Source organism: Arabidopsis lyrata (assembly GCF_000004255.2).
Source record: "Arabidopsis lyrata subsp. lyrata unplaced genomic scaffold ARALYscaffold_1, whole genome shotgun sequence".
NCBI lineage: Eukaryota > Viridiplantae > Streptophyta > Magnoliopsida > Brassicales > Brassicaceae > Arabidopsis > Arabidopsis lyrata.
The window spans coordinates 10,552,386-10,571,004 of NW_003302555.1; the positions used below are offsets into that span (position 1 = coordinate 10,552,386).

Consider the following 18,619-nt stretch of genomic DNA (forward strand, 5'->3'; position numbering starts at 1 on the left):
ATAGCAGCAGCTACTAGTCGTCCGCGTGGTCCTTTCAAATTTTCAAATGTCATCGCGTCATTGCCAGATTTCCTGCCTACAGTTCAAGAGGTCTGGGATAGTACAAGTGTTCTTTATCATTCCACCTCTGCTATTTTCAGATTTTCTAAAAAACTTAAGTCCCTTAAGCCAATTTTGCGGTCTTTGGGACGTAGAAAACTACACCAGCTGTCGACTAGAGTTGATGCAGCATATGAGGTTCTATGTGACAAGCAACAAGCCACACTTGAAAATCCTACTTCGGCTTTGATGGAGGAGGAAGCCGAGGCTTATAAGATATGGGATCATGTAGCAGTACTTGAAGAAGGTTTTCTGAAACAGAAATCAAAGCTTCATTGGCTTAATGTGGGAGATAGAAATAACAAGTATTTTCACAATGCAGTCAAAGCAAGATTGGCCAAGAATGCTATTAGAGAGATAAAATGCCAAGACGGGTCTGTAGCTACAACACAAGAAGATCTTAAGACTGAAGCTGTGAGGTTCTTTGAGGAGTTTTTATCACACGAACCAGCGGACTATGAGGGTGTCCCTGCGGACCAGATTAAAGAATTGTTGGATTTTCGATGTTCTTTATCAGAACAGGACACGTTGGTGAGTCCTGTTACAGAGGAAGAGATTCGAACTGTGTTGTTCAAGATGCCGGGAAATAAAGCCCCTGGTCCCGATGGTTACACGGCTGAGTTCTTCAAGTTAACATGGCCTATCCTGGGGAAAGACTTTGTCACTGCAATTCAGTCTTTTTTCATGATGACTTTCTTGCCTAAAGGAGTTAATACCACAATTCTGGCCCTTATTCCAAAAAAGAATGAAGCTATAGAGATGAAAGATTATCGTCCCATATCATGCTGCAATGTGATGTATAAGGTAATATCGAAAATTCTTGCTAACAGATTGAAGAAAATTCTCCCTGCATCAATAGCCCCAAACCAGTCTGCGTTTATTAAGGATCGTCTTATGATGGAAAATCTGTTGTTAGCTTCAGAATTAGTCAAGGATTACCATAAAGCTTCAGTCTCTAAAAGGTGTGTTGTTAAGATCGACATATCAAAGGCTTTTGATACGGTGCAATGGCCTTTCTTGCTGACGGCTCTAAGAGCCATGAATCTTCCGGAAAGTTTTATTCGCTGGATTGAGCTCTGTATTGGCACTGCTTCGTTCTCTATTCAAGTCAATGGGGAGTTGGCTGGGTTTTTTTCAAAGCAAAAGGGGTTTAAGACAAGGATGCTCTCTTTCTCCATATCTTTTCGTCATTTGCATGAACGCTCTCTCTAGAATGCTGGATAAAGCGGCAGTGGATCAGAAAATTGGTTACCATCCTAGGTGTAAAAGCATGGGACTAACTCACTTGTGCTTTGCGGATGATATTTTGGTTTTTTCAGATGGGAGTGTACGATCAATAGCGGGTATTCTACAAGTTTTTAATAAGTTTGCAGATGCCTCGGGACTCAGAATCAGCCTAGAGAAATCAACCTTGTTCATGGTTGGTTTCTCATCTACTCATCAAGAAGATATACTCCAGCGTTTTCCATTTGAAATGGGAACTCTTCCAGTGCGGTATCTCGGTCTCCCTCTTCTCACTAAAAGTATGACTCGCTCCGATTATCTACCCCTCATTGAGAAAATAAGAAATCGCATCACCTCTTGGACGGGTCGGTTCTTATCTTTCGCGGGTAGACTACAACTGATCAAATCTGTCCTATCAAGCATCACTAACTTTTGGCTCTCAGCTTTTAGGCTGCCAAGTAAGTGTATTAAAGAACTTGAAAGTCTTTTCTCTGCTTTTTTGTGGTCTGGTGTAGAACTCAACTCAAGGAAGGCAAAAGTGGCATGGTTGGATGTTTGTAAGCCAATTAAGGAAGGTGGGCTGGGACTAAGACCGATATCAGAAGCAAACACGATATCTATCCACAGTCTATGGCGAGAACGGAATGGGAGACGACACGGCGAGTCACCAACCCCAGCATCCATGCTAGCAAAACTGATCGACAAGAACGTTCGTAACCGGCTGAGCACCTTAATTACGACGGGCCCACCCACTTATGAAGGCGGACTGCGATATTGGTTCCAAACCCATAGTCGCTAGTTTTCCCTTCTTTATAATCCCTCTCAAAACCTCAGATTTTTTCAGCTTGATGTTGCATTTATTGTAAAACCGTCTTTTTTTGTGAATAAATTTTACATTCATACAAAAAAAAAAAAAGAAGTTTAACAATAATCTTAAAGATTAAAATTTTTAAATTCAACTAAAATTGTAAAAAATACCAAGATAGTAGGATAATTAATATGAAAAACTGAAAAGTTCTAAAAATAACTGAATAGTGAATACAATAAAAGTTTAAAACTTTATATTTTATTCCAAAATCAAATATAATTTTTTGAATGGATACCCGGCCGGTTCAACCGTTCATCAGGTCATTGGTTAATGGCATATTTCAGTGGATTTTCTAGTTTTGAAATTATCGGATATTAGCACTAAATCTAAGAAGTGTCGAGATCACGAATTAACCAGTTAGACCAGACAGATCGGGTCGAACGTGAAAACAGTGGATAAATGTGAAAAAGAATTGATTTTTTTTTTTTGGTGAGGAACAATTATTTTTGAATAGTTAATTTGTCTAGTAACCAAAATGGAGCCTTAAATTAAACATATGACGTTGGTACTTAAATAGCTGAGAAATACAGCTGTGCAGACGATTTTACCCTTATCATTCTAATTTAGAAAGTTCCAGGCGGTGAGAAAGACAGAGAGAGAGCCAGCGAAGGACATTTAGAGTGAGATGGAGAGTGAGAAAGTCCGGTGTTAAAACCGGTTCACCTGAGAAGATACAAGAGCCGGCGGCAAAGACAAACTTCAACTTTCAGTCATGTCAAATCCGGAAGTGAACAAACTTCTCCACAAGCTTGAGCTTGAAAAACTCTTGGGAAAATCTGAGGTGTGCTCTCTGTGTTTGCTTCGATGTGTTTTAATCTGAGATGAGTTTGCGGTTCTCTGTGTTTGTTTCCATGTGTTTAATTTGAATTGAGTTATAGATTCTGAGGTGAGTTTGAGATGAGTCAAGGATCAATTTTTTCCTATTTGGAGCACAATTCGTAGTCTGGTTTTGATATTGTTAATGGATTTATCTAAGATTATATAACTTCTTGTTTGTAGGTTAAATCTATCTGCGACATCGAGCTCATATGCAAACATCAACCTGAGCTTAGATCTAAGATCATTGATGTTCTTGTCAAATACCTAAATACTGGTACTTTGGTTATTTTGGTTATTTATCCTTAATTTACTTATTCTGCTTTCACCATTTGACTCATATGATCAAAATAGAGAAACCGGTGGAGTCTGATGCTGTGCAAGAGGTTTTTATGGCGATGTTTCATCTAGATAAAGAAGGTAGTTTGATTTCTTCTGCATTCATCTTCATTGTATGAAAGGGTGAGCATCATAGCATCCACTTATGTGTCATTTCTTACTTTCTTGGTGTAGCATCTTTGACTGCAATGTTGAAGCATCTTGCTGATTTAAAGGTTAGAGTCTTTTCTTTATCTTTTTTGTTTTATTTTCTCTATTTTTGAGGCTAGCTCTCTGTTTAACTTGGTACGAAATGTTCTGCTAAATGAATTGAAATTTTTAACAATATGTACTCATGTAGGTGCCCTATTTTAAGGAGAGACCGTCATTTAATGAATTGGCATTATATATAACCAATTTAACGAAAAGACGTATATCGGATATACTAGAAAAGGTTTGGAATTCATATGTTCTTCTTTGTTTCTTTACATATGTAAATCTTTCCGTGGCCATTTTCTGATTTTCTTCCCATGTTTGCAGAGCCTACAAAAGGAAAGTGAAGCAGAACTGAAACGACTTGCAGAATATTTTGAAGTAAAGGCTGGTTTGGATACATTTGATGTGAGTATTTCATGTGACGCTCCCAAACTATTAGTTTCTGAATTCAAAACGTCATGGTTTCTGAAGCTTTCATTTAGATAGTTTCATTGTTGTGCCCCCAAACTACTTCTGATGTCCACCAAATATTACTTTCCCTGTAGGTTTCAGATGCAGACTATGTTGACAGGTTTATATCATGCCTGCTAATGGCTGTTCCATTCTTTGCGGTATGGACTCAGATTTATTGTTGCATACCACTTTTGGATGTCAAATAGTTAAAAAGATGCTTTGAGAACCATAAATCTTACGAACTGTCTTCTTTTTAATAGAGAGGTGCTCCAAGGAGCAAGTATTTTGAGTTCGTGAACCGTCACCATATCTTGCATGATTTTGACAAGGTACAACATATCTTAATATTTTATTTTCTGTTAACGTGCTTGAGACAATAATTTTGTCTGTACATGATCTCTTAGTATTCTCTTGGGCATAGTAGGAATAGACTACTAGTTAATGGCGTTTAGGGCAGGAAGTCAATTCTTAATTACTATGCAACTTGCATGCAACTCTTTTTGTTCTTACATAATACTGTCCCTTGGCTATCTTCGTCCTTTTTATAATAGTAAAATCTATATTATTGCTTCAGACATGAGCTCATTTAGTTATAATCATAATCTATACCAAATCCTTTTATTACTAGCTGTCAGAGCATAGGAAGCTTGATTTTCTCAGAGCTCTTGCTGAGATTTCATCTTTCACAACAAATGAAGCAGCAGGCCAGATGATTCCCTCAATAGTTGTCCTCTTAAAGGTGACTTTAACCATAACTGATACATTTCTTTTACATATTTATGGACTTATGTAATTTATTGATTATCAATTATTGACTGTTGTCATTTTCTCGTAGAAATACATACCCGAGACAAAGATGGAGGAATTCATAAGTATCACATATATTGAGTGCCTATTATATGTGCTCCATCAATTAGCCATTAAGGTTGTTTTCTAACTATATTTAGTTTTTTTTTTTTAACTATATTTAGTTGTTTGGCCAAGTCTCTTTGTCTTTCTTGTAACTTATGTGTTTCTGTTTAATGTATAGGCTCCAGCTGCAGCAACACAATGTTGCAACAAAGAATTCATGCTGAGGTAATGTGAATTTTATTACTGTGACATTCTATTTTCTTCTTATAAGAATTTGTTATTGGTATTTTGCTTCAACATCCTGCATTAATAAAAGAATAATGTTGTTGCAGATTGGATTGTGTTAGATCTATAACTCGGGCAAGAATGAAGATACTAGCCACAACCTTGCCTAAGGATGATGAAAAGGTTTTGGAAGCTGAGAGATTTAGTGAGAAAGATGTATACGCGATGCAACTTAAGTTCAAGTACGAAACAAGGAGGCAAAGTACGAAAACTGAGCTTCGGAGCTGCAATAACGTACTGGCCATTACAAAGGTTGCAAACATAGCCATATCTTTTTCATCTTTTCTTCCCTTTTTATATAGGTATCCTATAAATCTGATTATTTATGAAGCTACTTGTACAAATCTAACAGTCTATGCATGTTACAGTTATTGAAGAAAAAAAAGCATGGCTTTGTCAAACTTTCTTGGAAAGAAGCTAAGAAGGCATTGTTAACATCATATAGGTATAAACCCAATTTATTGTCAACATGGTGAGTTCTCTTTTTCTTCTCACATGACTCATCTACTTCTTTTATTTTATCTGATTCTCAGAGACAACTCATGCCAGAGAGTCCCTAAAAGGTCTGACGCGCTTGACTCAGTTTCAAAGGATTGTAGGCTAGTCCTAGATGAAACAGGAATATGCAATCTAGGCGAGAAGCAAGTTCAAAATATTCTGGGTTATTCAAATTGTCAAGAAGTTTCTGGTAATCGAAGAGGTGCATGTGTGTTAAATGACAATGGCTGCATCGCTATGCTCAGTTATCAAATGAGAAAACCGGTAATCATTTTAAACTCTTATTTTGCGAAGATCTAATCATATTCCCAATATATGTTCCCACCTTTACCTAAATCTTTTTTGATTCATATAATATATAGGACATATTCCTAACTAACGCTGGGAAAAAGGGTATATCGGGGGAGGTTAGACATCAATTTTATCACCTTCTCTGCTGGATCTACGCAGCCTCTGATCTAGTCAGTTGCCAGAGGTTGGTACGAAAGTGGGAAAAAAGGTGGCTTCCTCTTTGTCCTTGGTATCTCTGTGCGTTTTGCGATCCTGCAAAACTTGGAAAGGATGAGAGAGCTCAAGAACGGGATAAGGAAGGTCGTGTACATCACTGCTATGGAGGCGATATAGAGAAAGCTTTATGCCACGTTCAATCTTATGGAGTTCCAAGAGAACTTGTGAGCAAATTTCTTTGTACAGATCATCATCCACCAAGTGCAGAGGAACCTGACATGGAAAGAAGAAAGCTTATAAGTTCTCGAAAAATCCACACTTGGAAGGATGTTGTGCAGACGCTTCAAAAGCAGCAGTCAGTGGGGGCAGATTTGCTTCATTACACTGGATTGATGACACCAGGTGAGTTTATTTACAGAGGTCCAATGTCACGAAATAGTTGGTTCGTCGGATATCACGCTGTAGTGATAGAAGAGATTAAAAAAATGGGTCAAGAGTGGGTTGCTGTTTGCAAAATGAGCAACGGGGAGGAAGTGGCTGATTGTGGATATGCGTACGTATCTCTAGAAGTCCAGTACATTACTGTTGGTGCATCCGATCTGGGAAGCGACTTTGTTCGAGCTTCAAGAAAGCCAACCTATCTCCTTTCCAATTTCATGATCGTTGAGATGGTTGAGGCCGATGAAAAAGACAAAGAGGATGCAGAGAGTGGGGATGAAGAAGAACAAGATAAAGATACAAAAGATACTGAAAAAATGTCAAAGGAGAAACCAGAAAAAGATCGAAAAGAAGAACCCGAAGAGAAATATACTCCTAAACCAAAAAGAAGTCGTACTGAAGATCCAACAATGGTGAGCATCACTGTGGCAATTCTCACTTCATCGTTTGCTCCATGATTAATATGCAGATGCTTTTTGGGTATTATTGTTGGCTTCAAAAAATATGCAATGACTAACTGACTGCTATGAGTAGCAGGTAAAGGAATCTGATGCAGTGGATATTATCGAGGATGCCATTATTCGCCATAACTCAGATTCGACTACAAAAGCGATGGAATTGGTTGCTCTACTGAAGCTGTCATCTGGCTTTCCTTCTATTTCAGAGTATGTTCAACCTCGTTGTGCTATTTGTTTTTATCTCAACTCGTTCATCTAATATCTGCACGTATCCATTTTCAACTCTAAACATGCACTAAGTTTATAAATAATGAATTTGGGCTGTCTACCAGAAACTCTAGCGTGTTTACCTTCTGAAAAAGCATCAGAAATTTGTTATACATGTACATCCTGTCCTCAACTCTCTTTTGGTAATTAAACAGTTCTCTAAAATTCAATGGCAGGAGAATTAAAGACATAATTGTGAAGCAGAAAGGAAGCCTTCTCCTTGAAATGCAGCAGAGAGCTATTAAAAACAAAAACGCAGGGAATGCGGTACTCTATGAGTGTGTTGAAACAATCATGGCCATTGAAGACACCAATAGCTTGCGTGTGCTTGCTATCAATATCTTGGGAAGATTCTTATCTAACCGCGACAATAACATCAGGTTCAACCCCCTTTACCTCATTTTTCATTTGATATAATCATATTTTTTATTTGATATAGTCATATGGTATTATATGTTTATAATTGAACTACCTTGCTTGTATTTTTCTTCCGTCAATCATCTTTCTTTGGACTTTCTTGACTCTATGAACCACACTATGCTCTTCATACCAACCAGCGTTTCCTTTTCTAATCTTGATTTTGTTTCTCTCAAAAACGCTGCATTCCCTTATGAAATTCTTACTTTCTTTCTCTCAGATATGTTGCATTAAACATGCTGATGAAAGCAATCACTTTCGATGATCAAGCAGTGCAAAGGCACCGAGTTACAATTTTGGAATGTGTTAAGGTATTGTGTTTAGTACTACCAGGAAAATATTCTATACAATGTTAACTGCTAAGTAATAGATGTCTTAGGGAAATAAAAAATGCTAATTTGGTTTCTGCTTCCATAACAATATAGGACCCAGATGCTTCTATCACAATGGCAATCTTAATTCATTATTTGCTGCTTTTGCTTCCTGGGATTTCTTGCTGGCTTTAAAAAAATGTGCAATGAGTATTTGACTGCCTTGAGCAGGTAATGGAATCTGATGCAGTGGACGTTATCGAGGATGCCATTACTCGCCATAACTCAGACTCGGCTACAAAAGCGATGGCATTGGTTGCTCTACTGAAGCTGTCATCCCGCTTTCCTACTATTTCAGAGTATGTTCAAGTTTGTTCAACCTCGTTGTGCTATCTGTTTTTATCATAACTCGTTCGTCTGATATCTGCACTTATCCATTTTCAACTCTACACAAGATGCATATGCGCACTGAGTATATATATTATGAATTTTGGTTGTCTACAAGAAACTGTTGCGCGTTACCTTCTGAAAAAGGATTAGAAGTATATTATACCTGTACATCCTGTCCTTAACTCTCTTTTTGGTAATTAAACAGTTTTCTAAAATTCAATGGCAGGAGAATTAAAGACATAATTGTGAAGCAGAAAGGAAGCCTTCTCCTTGAAATGCAGCAGAGAGCTAATGAGTACAATTATATAGTTGGCCGGCATAAAAATATCAGGTGGTTAATGAAATCCCTTGTTCCTCTCTTCCTCATCCATCTTCTAGTGTAAGTTTTTCATATTCTCTCTCCCTCAAAGCTCATGAGAAAGGTCTGTGTGCATACAGGACTTCTCTGGTTGAGAGAATGCGGGTACTGGATGAGGCTACTTTCAATGTGAGGAGGGCTGGCTCTTTTCCTGCATCAATGGCTAAGACTTCAGTTAGCCTTCCAAATGGTGGTGAGAAACCTGCTGTGGACTTGCTAGAGCTGGATTCTGACGATATCCTGGCTGCACATAGTTCATCTGGTGCAGATTTCTTTCAGGGTCTTCTCGGTGTAGACTTAGGATCATCGTCATCACAATCTGGTGAGTTCTTTGGCGTTTCTACAACTGTTGCGTTCATATGGCGTGCTCATTTGCTATTTGTCTCTGAATGAACAATCGTTTAATTTTTTTTTCCTCTATTACCTTGCAAGAGAATAATTCATATTTGGTCTTCCTTTTTTATGCAATGATTCAGGTGCAACCCAGGCTCCAAAAGCTGGCACAGATCTGTTGCTGGATATTCTATCAATTGGAACACCTCCTGCACAAAACAGCACACCATCTATTGATTTGTTATCAACATATTCTGAACAGGTAGCTCTTTCTTTTCTTATGTTTGATTGATTGCAGTCCTCAGTAGAATATTTCGTAATATTGGTCTTTGAGGTCTCCACCAGGATACCCTTGTGCGAGTGGCGATATCGTGCATTGGGGAATATGGTGATCTGTTGGTTAACAATGTGGGCATGCTTGGTATTGAAGATCCAAAAACGGTGAGAATCACACTTGCAATCCTAACAATGTATTTTTAATTATGCAGATGCTCTTGGTTTTTGGGATTTCTCTTTGACTTAAAAAAAAAAAGCGTGCAATGACTAGTTAACTGCCTTGAACAGGTAACGGAATGTGATGTAAGCTCGTTGCTTGCATCAGTTTCAACAATGTTCAAGCCTTCAGTTAGTACTCCAAATGGTGTTGCCGCAGCTCCACTTGTTGACCTGGATTCTGAGGATATAGTGGCTGCACCTAGCTCATCTGGTGCAGATTTCCTTTAGGATCTTCTCGGTGTTGACTTAGGATCATGTCAGCACAATCTGGTTAGTTCCTTGGCGTCTCTATAGGTTTTGCGTTCATTTTATGGCATGCTCAGTTATGATCTGTGTCTGAATGAGCAAATCTTTTTTTTTAACTTTTCCTCTGTGGCTTAAAACTTGCTTATGATTTGTATTTTTTCACATAGGAAATCGACCTGCAAAGATTCATCAGTTTCTGAACAAATCAATTAATTTGAAGTATTCTCATAGGGTGGTGTTGGCCGTTGTAGAGGCTACTGGTCATTTTCTCTCAAAGGATTCTCTCTGCCACTATTGGTATAATAGAGTATTTTTGTCTTTCTGCCCGTACAAGTTTTTGTTGGCATTCAGGCTCCTTATTATCACTTGATAAACAAATTAATCTCGATGCAATCTCTTTGGGTTTTCAATTGGTCGTTATGATATCTTCCTTGACGTGCAGGTGTTTCAATGGTTGTGATTCCTGGGTTCTGGTTCAGATGTAGGGATTGGTTTAGGACTAAAATGGGAAATGAAAAGGAAAATTATATGATCCTCCTATTGATAAATATGCAGTGCAGATAAGTTAACTTATTATTGTATTAAAAAGAAAAAAAGCGTAACACACTTAAAAGAAACCAAAAATCAAAGAATCCAAACGCACAAAATAGCTTAGTTTATTATCTGATCCACATTTTCAAAATGGGTCTTAACATTACGCAGACGCCCATGTATACAAACGCCTAGCCGACACGAGCTTGCTTTTTACAATCCTGGGACTCTTCTCCACTCTTGAGAGCCAGAGAACGCTTTTTGATATATTCACCACCACAAAGCTTACCCTTGAGAGTCAAGTATCCTGTGTGATCCATGACTCTTCTAACTATAGCTTGGCGTTCAACATGCTCACCATTCTCAAAAACCCGCCGAGGGGCTCGAGGCTCTGCCAAGCCCTTAAACGTTATGTAGACATGTGCACTTTTGGCCTTGAGTCTCTCATTCGGCGGCTCCACATCTTCATTAGCAGTTTCTATCGCCACTTTCACAATCTCCAACTGGGACAGAACTTCGGTCTTCTGACGCGTCTACAATTTTGGAGTTCATTATTATTACCAGTAGTGCCAGTGGTATGTCAGTAATTGATATATATGTAAAACTTACTTCAGTGATCGACCTATCAGTTGTAGTAATTACAAGTTCCAAATACATAGAAATCCAATCAGTGGATTGCCACTCTGATTCCTTTACCTGCAAAAGCAATAACAACATATCACTGCTAGCTTAATTGATCATGAGCTAGCTAGCACTAAAAAAGAAACTTAATTTAGTGTTGTTGCATAATATATATAGGGCATCTTACCAGGTAAAATCGTTTTCCGTCATTGAAAGCATCATCTGAGGGCCAATCAGGCAATTCACCTTTGAAGATACCATACGCCCGTGCGCCACCTTGAAAGTGAGGTATGAAGGGCGTTTCGGTGGACACTATGCAACATTCATTATTAATCAGCAAGCTAAGTGAAATTTTATTAAAAAAAATATAAGGAAAATAATGCACCACAAGCAAGTTACCTTCGGCTTTAATCCTAGCAATGGAGCACGTTATATGCAAAGTGCCATAATCTTGTTCATCAACTCGAACCTGAAAGGTTTTCTCCAATGAGCTAGCAGCTGGATCGGGATCATGTGCAAGCAGAGTCATGTAGAAAGAGGACATATAGTTCTGTAACATGTTGAATTTTATTAGGGCAGCGACCTCGAAGCTTGTTCCCTGACAGATGAAGGAAGAAAATCGAATCAATCAATGTGGTATATATAACAGAGCATATATTTATAACATACCAACTAGAGGAGACAAAGAGTTTAAATATTTTACCTTGAACAAATTGTAACGATGAAGCCCAACCTTAGCAAAAAGGTCGACCAAGATACGATATGGATAACGGTTATAAAGTTGACAGTAATAGGGAATCAGTCCAATGACCACTCCATTCATACCTGGTGGTCGTTTAACGTTCTCTAAATCGAAACCCTAAAGATCCACCAGCAAAAAAAAATCTATCAGTCCTTATAAACAACCCTAAAAGCGATCAATTTCCTCTAATTGTTGTCTAGAAGCCAATAAGAACTCAGGTTTAGGGTTAATTTTGTGAAACAAAAGGAACAAATCACAATCATAGATAACAAATAATTAAGAAGATGAAGGAATTACATCGGATTTCGCCGCTTGACGCCAAAAGTCTCTCTGTACACTGTAACCCTCCTCCCCCGGCGAAAGAGACTCCTCCTCCGTCGTCATATTGTTCTCGTCTTCGTCGTGGTGATGCTTTGGGATCCATTCCAGGCGATACATTTATAATAATATCCCATCCGATGGATTCATTTATGGGCTTCAGTTGGGCCTTCTTAACCCAAATCTGATTTATATTTATGAAAACGAAAACAATACATTCATACGTTTTTTGTTTTCTTTTTATGACTACAACAAATATGAATTAATGTTTTAACTAGAGACAGCTTGTCCAAGACATGCATGTATCTTATACGGCCTTTGCCTTCGGATTCTTCTCCTGCAATTTCCCATCCGAGTGTAGCGTTTTCACAACATGGACCTTTCTAATTTTGACATTGAATTATTAAACTTAGGCCTATATGGATCCAAATTAACTTTTGGTATTATAGTCGCGTTTCTTAACCCATGCATAAAATTATTGTGTCACTTATAACTAAAAGAAACCCTTTATTATTGGTCTACCAGGTGTGAGTGTGTGCCATGTATACATTACGTATATATTTATTATATAGCAGCACGGCAGCACGTTCATTTTATGAGAAAAATGGGAAATGATCAGGAGAGTTTGATAAGAATATATGCAAATTAATTTGGAAGTACATAAACAAGTTGAGGTTTAATATATAGCAAATAGTCCAACTGACACATAAACTGACAGATTCGATCGTGTAAGCATCAATAAATTATTTAATGATTGGGATCTATTTACCGAAATGTGGTGAGTACTCTATTTTGTGCTTCGACCAGGACGATGACCTTATCACTTGATTATACGATGGTCTTGAAATTTGAAAATTTTGATAAATTTAGAGGAAATTTTAGTAGTATAATAGTTTCTCTCACTTTTATTGATTAGCTTAATAGCTTATTTATACAAAATTATAACTTGATTAGCAACTTCTTTATATTATGATAATTAGAAATATACTTATTTAACAATAAGAAAATGTTCTACAAATGTTTTTTTTTCAAATCGATCTCGTAATCTCCGAGATCTCCTAACAAATTGTAAGAATTAGCAGCTTTTTTAACCGATCAAAAACAATCAACACTTTTAATTAAAGCGGTACAAGTATATATATTCTTTATAAAGATGGTACATGCAAACTCCACGACTAGCCAAGGATTAGGCCTCCCAATCGTATTACCGATAACTCTATGCCTATCACAAATAGTTTAGGTTTTTTTCTTTGTTTAATTTACTAGTCCAACCAATGGCGTTGGTGGCTTTAATTTTACGTGCTGTGACATTCAAGTAGCCGTTGTCGACATCTCGGAATCAATTTGAATTAATCTCTAGAAAAGTGAGGCCTAGGTATCGTATACGCGCGTATATTCTAAATATTGATGGTGTACGAGGAAAAAAAAAACTAATCTCAAACTTAATATGTCACACTAAAATCATATATATCGTATGAGGTTGAATAAAATTGACACAAATAAGATGAAATTTAACACAACATAGTACTAAAATATGCCATGCTGAATAATTAAAGTTTATCGCGTTAAGTCTCCCACAACATTCGAAAACAAGTCTCCTAAACCAAAAGTCTAATGTTAAGAAACAAAGAGAAAACCTTTTTGTCTCAACTGAGAAAAAAAATCTCATCAAATAAATACTTTTGGTTAGATTTGTTACAACTACAATCTTAGAGTACCTCCATCAAAGATATCTGGATGGAGTTCTCACACATTAAAAAAATATATCCTATACTAATATTTGGGAAGTACATCCTAAGGATCATAACTTAAATTTTGTAAGAAATTACAATATATGCCATTATATAATTCTAATCATAAAATTTATTCCATGTCACTAATATATATTAACGGGTCCTTACCCAAAAAAATATATATTAACGGGTCAACGGGTTTAAAGATATTAAAAGATTTTGTTTATATAATACATAATTAATATAATTCTAGAATGTTATATACTAATCAATATTCGAGATTACATAATACATAAAAATGTTATATAATACATAAAAATGTTATATAATACATAAAAAATTTTATTTATATAATATATAAAAATATTATATACTAATATATTATTCAAAAATGTTATTGAAAATTGAAAATGTTATTCAAAATATTATATAGTAATCCATTATTCGAACATCTTATAAAAAATGTCATTGAAAATGTTAATGAAAATGATATATCATTGAAAACATTTTATATCAATCCAATTTATAAAAAATAAAAAATGCAATTTTGAATTATAATACTCATATAGTTCGAAAATGTTATATAAATTGAAAATGTTATATAATTCTCTATTTTTTGAAAATGTTACTAAAAATTGAAAATGTGTCTACGTTCTTATATCTAAACAAAATTTATTTTCAACAACAATTCGTAATCTTTGACAATATTTTCAGTTTCCTAAACATCTGTTATCATCTTTGACAATATTTTCAGTTTCCTAAACATCTGTTATTATCAATTTCGTTGTTTTTGATTAAGCTAAACAATACAATATTTTCAGTTTCCTAAATCGTTGTTTCTGACTTCAGTTGATTATATTGTTTAGGTAGTATATTCATTTTTTAATTACGCGGGTCATTGGGTCATCAGACGGGTTTAATTATACTACCTAAATAATATAATCACATAATTTTGTAATTAATTAATTAGGGAGATTTCGTAAATAATAAAATCAATTCAAACTAATAAGGCAAATCATATACTATTATTTGGGAAGTACATCCTATAAGTCGTAACGTTAATTTTGTAAGAAATTATAATATATGCCATTAGAGATCTCTAATCATAATCATTTTAATTCTATGTCACTAACATTAACAAATTAATTAAAAAATGGGTCAAATAACGAAAAACGGGTATAAAGATCTTAAAGATATTAGGTTGTTATATTTTGTTTAGATATAAATTCGTATTCAAGCAATTCGTAATCTTTGAGAATATATTCAGTTTCCCTAAAATCGTTGAGAATATATTCAGTTTCCTTAAAACCCTTTATAAAAAAAAATAAGTTATAATCTACTTAACATTTTTGAAGTACAAATTTGCTAAAGCTAATCGGGTCGGGTTTTAATTGATTTTGACCCGGAAATCTTTGATTCAGATCCTTCCATATTTATTTTTTTGATCCAAATTTTTTGAATCGGATAATTCCTTATTTGATAATCCCTACATTAAATCCAAACGACATTTATTCCCTACATTAAATCCCCGAAAATCTCTAACTGATTTTGACCCGAAAATTCAATTCAACAATATTTGATTTCCTAATATTCCCTAATAAAGATATTCAATCAACAAAAATTTCATTCCATATAATGCGATTTTAAACAACTAACTATATATGTATAATCGTTTAAATGTCAATCATTAAGTTAAGATTCTGAATCTTAAAGAATATTACCTAAATTGCAATTACCATTAAATAATTATCTAATTATACAACAATTTCTTCAAACCAATTTCCATTTTTACAAATGTATTTATTAGATCGACAATAATTGCATATATTTATTATTTCAAATTTGAAACAATCTCCAATGTAGTTACTAACATAATATTCAAATCATCAGAAATTTAGGAACTTACACAATATTTTTGGAAATAATTTATTTGGAAGATATATGCAACATTTGAATTTATAACAATAAAATATTCTCAGAATTTCGAAGCATATTCCGAAATCGACTTACATATTCTATAAATATATTATTCGTTTGCTTATTAAAACTCATAGCAAGACTTGGAATCTTCATAAAATCGTTTAACTCTGAAAGCAAATTGGCTGCCAATGATGGTTTTACAAGCCTTGCTAAAATATCGAAAGGTACATGGTAAAACAGAAATAACCTTTTTACTTTTTTGTTTTGTTTATCATTCACAATATAATTTTGAACCTCTAGAAAAGATTTATCATTTTATTTAGAGACTAAGATACTGCCAAGGTGATCCATAACTCTTAACTAATTCACTTTTTTTAGCGTTATAATTGATTTAGTTTTCTTAAAGAACATTTCCACAATTCCTCTAATCTTCTTTCATGCAAAGGTTTTTAAAATTTTATAAAAGTTTTGTTGTTTCTTCTCATTTTGTTTACCTTACTGATGTTTCAGATCTTTATTCACACGTATCAGACTTGCAAATCCGTGTAAAAATTTGAGAATCTGGAAGCAAATGGGAGTTCACGATAAAGCAATCGAGTTATAATTAGTTTATGATAAGGTACTATAATTAGCTAGCATAAATCTTCTTCATCTTTTTTTCTTTTTTTTTTAACATATATATTTAGCGAGTTCTGTTTTTATTTGTTTTGGATTCAAGATTACAAGATTGTTCTCAAGTTATCTATCCACAAATTCCAGAATTTACAAGAATATGCAAAAGTAAGCTTACTCTAACCGGCCTTATGATAATTGCTGAGTTCGAATTGATCAGTCAAATTATATTAAGTTATATAGTCAATGTTTTGCTTTTCCAGGCATTTAGAGATGAAAATACTGTCAAGAATTCTTACTCTTAAGGTGATTATATGCATTTCTGATTTTTCATTAATATAGATCTATTCTTTCAACTTATTTTACATTTTATATTAGAATTGGCATAACATATTAATGTTTTTAAATATCTTTTTTCAACGGGTTATTTTAAATATCTTAAATATATATATATCACTAATCTAAATTGTAAATATAAAAAATAAAATATATTTTTAACATATATTTAGCTTAAATATTATCAATATTTTAAATTTATAAGAATTTTAATTATTATAAATATTTTAACTTGATAAGAAGTTTAAACATTATAAATATTTAAACTTTATAAACGGTTTGAATTATTTATAATATTTAAATTCTGTAAAAAGTTTATAATATTAGTAATATTTGAACTCTATAAAAATTAAAAATAAATATATTATGGGAACCATTTAAAATAAAAAATTTCAATTGACTCGAATTATATGTCTTTTAAAAAGAATTAATGTTTAATTTCACGTGACATGTTTATATGGTGGGACGGGTTTGGGTCGATAATAATACGGAACGATATACCACGGGTGAAATCGTAGAATTAACTAACAAAAATACAATTATATAATATTAAACACTAAACAAAACAAATAATATTAACAAAAAAATATAACTTAAAATTTAAAATTTTTAGTTATAAAAAAAATCGACATACGGTTCACCTAAGTTTAGACCAATAAAACAAAAAAAAATTAATACAGTAACATCATAAGTTTATAACAAAAAATAATAAATAACTAATTATCCCGCGGTATACCGCGGGTCATATCCTAGTTTTATATTATTATTTGGGGGTACATAATTGAAAGTAAGCTTACCATTTATAAGTAATTACATAAGAATGTCATTGGTGATAAAATTTCAAAAAGAAATAATTCATCTCATAAAAGATAAACAAGTAAAATACTAATTTTTGAAATTTAATTAATTTAATTAAATTATAAAACGAAAAATACATTATTAATTTTTTAAAAAATGAATGACCAATCAAAATGAACATATAAGATTCGATATCTAACTTACCATATTAATTTGTTAGTAATCATTATACTTCACCTCCCATCTTCATATGATTCTATTTTTGTGAAACAAATAAATCATCATATCATCCATATAATAAAAAAAATTAAATTTTTATTATTTAACATAATAACATGTAGAATTACTTGACATTTAAAACTAACTAGGTAGTTTACATGCACTATGCATGGGGTTAAATGATTATTAAGTAAATATATTATAGTTTTAATTACAAATGCATTGTATTATGATCCAAAATCTGAAATATTATGAAACATTTGATATATATTTTTATTCGATTCAAATCAATGATGTTTTGTATAAATTCGTTTTATCAGTAAAATGATTGAAAACGACAATTTATTTCTAACTTAAATAAAATACAATCATATGCAATTTTTGTGAATAGTTTACTTTGCTATATTTATTTATTTTTATTTTTTTGTGAGATATATATATATATATATATATATATATATATATATATATATGTATATATATAGACAAAATCTGTAAATATTTTAGTAAAGATTAGGTGAACAATCTCTTTAAGAGCGACATGTCATCATGGTAACTTCGTTGATAACATGTGAAAATAAAGTTTTTTTTGTAGAGTATTTCCTGATTAATATATAGGGGATATTACAAATTCATCTTATGGCCAAGCTAGCACCATTCACCCAGGAGTTGAAATTAACATAAACATATTAGTATAATACTATCTCATAAACAAAAAGAAGCTTAAATTAGTTCATGTAAAAGATAGAGCCCATGGGTAAGTAAAATACCATGGTTATTGGTTACATTTGAAATCGGAAGTTCTTAGCATAATCATCAGTTTCTCGTGAAAGCTAATTAATGAATTGAGCTAATTAGTGAACGTTTTATGAATGTGACGACAGGTCATAAAACGGTCTTTTGGATTACCACTTACAAGTGTATAGATTGACAACAGGTCAAAAACTCGTAAATTAATGTATCAAGGAACATTTTACATATACATAAATGATTAAACTCA

The 18,619-nt window shown here is 33.7% G+C and overlaps 2 protein-coding genes across 4 annotated transcripts; one reads left to right on the plus strand and one right to left on the minus strand.

Moving 5' to 3' along the window:
- The first annotated feature begins 2,768 nt into the window (after nucleotides 1-2,768).
- Nucleotides 2,769-10,224, plus strand: LOC9326663. 2 transcript variants are annotated; one of them, XM_021012104.1, is made up of 25 exons: nucleotides 2,769-2,972; nucleotides 3,191-3,284; nucleotides 3,362-3,427; nucleotides 3,521-3,561; nucleotides 3,687-3,779; nucleotides 3,866-3,946; nucleotides 4,087-4,152; nucleotides 4,255-4,323; nucleotides 4,623-4,733; nucleotides 4,830-4,919; nucleotides 5,025-5,071; nucleotides 5,179-5,383; nucleotides 5,500-5,576; nucleotides 5,665-5,893; nucleotides 5,992-6,927; nucleotides 7,049-7,179; nucleotides 7,416-7,619; nucleotides 7,877-7,967; nucleotides 8,199-8,326; nucleotides 8,584-8,688; nucleotides 8,796-9,037; nucleotides 9,192-9,310; nucleotides 9,394-9,489; nucleotides 9,613-9,813; nucleotides 9,957-10,224. In XM_021012104.1, exons 1-24 carry the CDS (start codon nucleotides 2,904-2,906, stop codon nucleotides 9,769-9,771), a joined length of 3,549 nt encoding a protein of 1,182 aa, XP_020867763.1. In that variant the 5' UTR covers nucleotides 2,769-2,903; the 3' UTR covers nucleotides 9,772-9,813; nucleotides 9,957-10,224. The 2 variants fall into 2 exon arrangements, with proteins under 2 accessions (XP_020867763.1, XP_020867764.1); XM_021012105.1 differs by having other exon boundaries at nucleotides 7,052-7,179.
- Nucleotides 10,225-10,344: 120 nt separating this feature from the next.
- Nucleotides 10,345-12,102, minus strand: LOC9326664 (UPF0725 protein At1g23970). 2 transcript variants are annotated; one of them, XM_021012112.1, is made up of 6 exons: nucleotides 11,981-12,102; nucleotides 11,645-11,800; nucleotides 11,341-11,539; nucleotides 11,129-11,253; nucleotides 10,930-11,016; nucleotides 10,345-10,853 (listed from the first exon to the last, which is right to left on the minus strand). In XM_021012112.1, the coding sequence occupies exons 1-6, from the start codon at nucleotides 12,065-12,067 to the stop codon at nucleotides 10,512-10,514; spliced, it is 996 nt and encodes a 331-aa protein (XP_020867771.1). In that variant the 5' UTR covers nucleotides 12,068-12,102; the 3' UTR covers nucleotides 10,345-10,511. The 2 variants fall into 2 exon arrangements, with proteins under 2 accessions (XP_020867771.1, XP_020867770.1); XM_021012111.1 differs by having other exon boundaries at nucleotides 11,129-11,539.
- Between the last annotated feature and the right edge of the window lie 6,517 nt (nucleotides 12,103-18,619).

Coding starts and splice junctions, on each gene's coding strand:
- LOC9326663 (XM_021012104.1), top strand. CDS start 2,904: ATGTCAAATCCGGAAGTGAACAAACTTCTCCACAAGCTTGAGCTTGAA. Junction 3,562..3,686: donor AGCATCTTGCTGATTTAAAG/GTTAGAGTCTTT, acceptor GTACTCATGTAG/GTGCCCTATTTTAAGGAGAG. Junction 9,490..9,612: donor GTATTGAAGATCCAAAAACG/GTGAGAATCACA, acceptor TGCCTTGAACAG/GTAACGGAATGTGATGTAAG.
- LOC9326664 (XM_021012111.1), bottom strand. CDS start 12,067: ATGACGACGGAGGAGGAGTCTCTTTCGCCGGGGGAGGAGGGTTACAGT. Junction 11,801..11,980: donor GTCAAGCGGCGAAATCCGAT/GTAATTCCTTCA, acceptor GTGGATCTTTAG/GGTTTCGATTTAGAGAACGT. Junction 11,017..11,128: donor ACGGAAAACGATTTTACCTG/GTAAGATGCCCT, acceptor TTGCTTTTGCAG/GTAAAGGAATCAGAGTGGCA.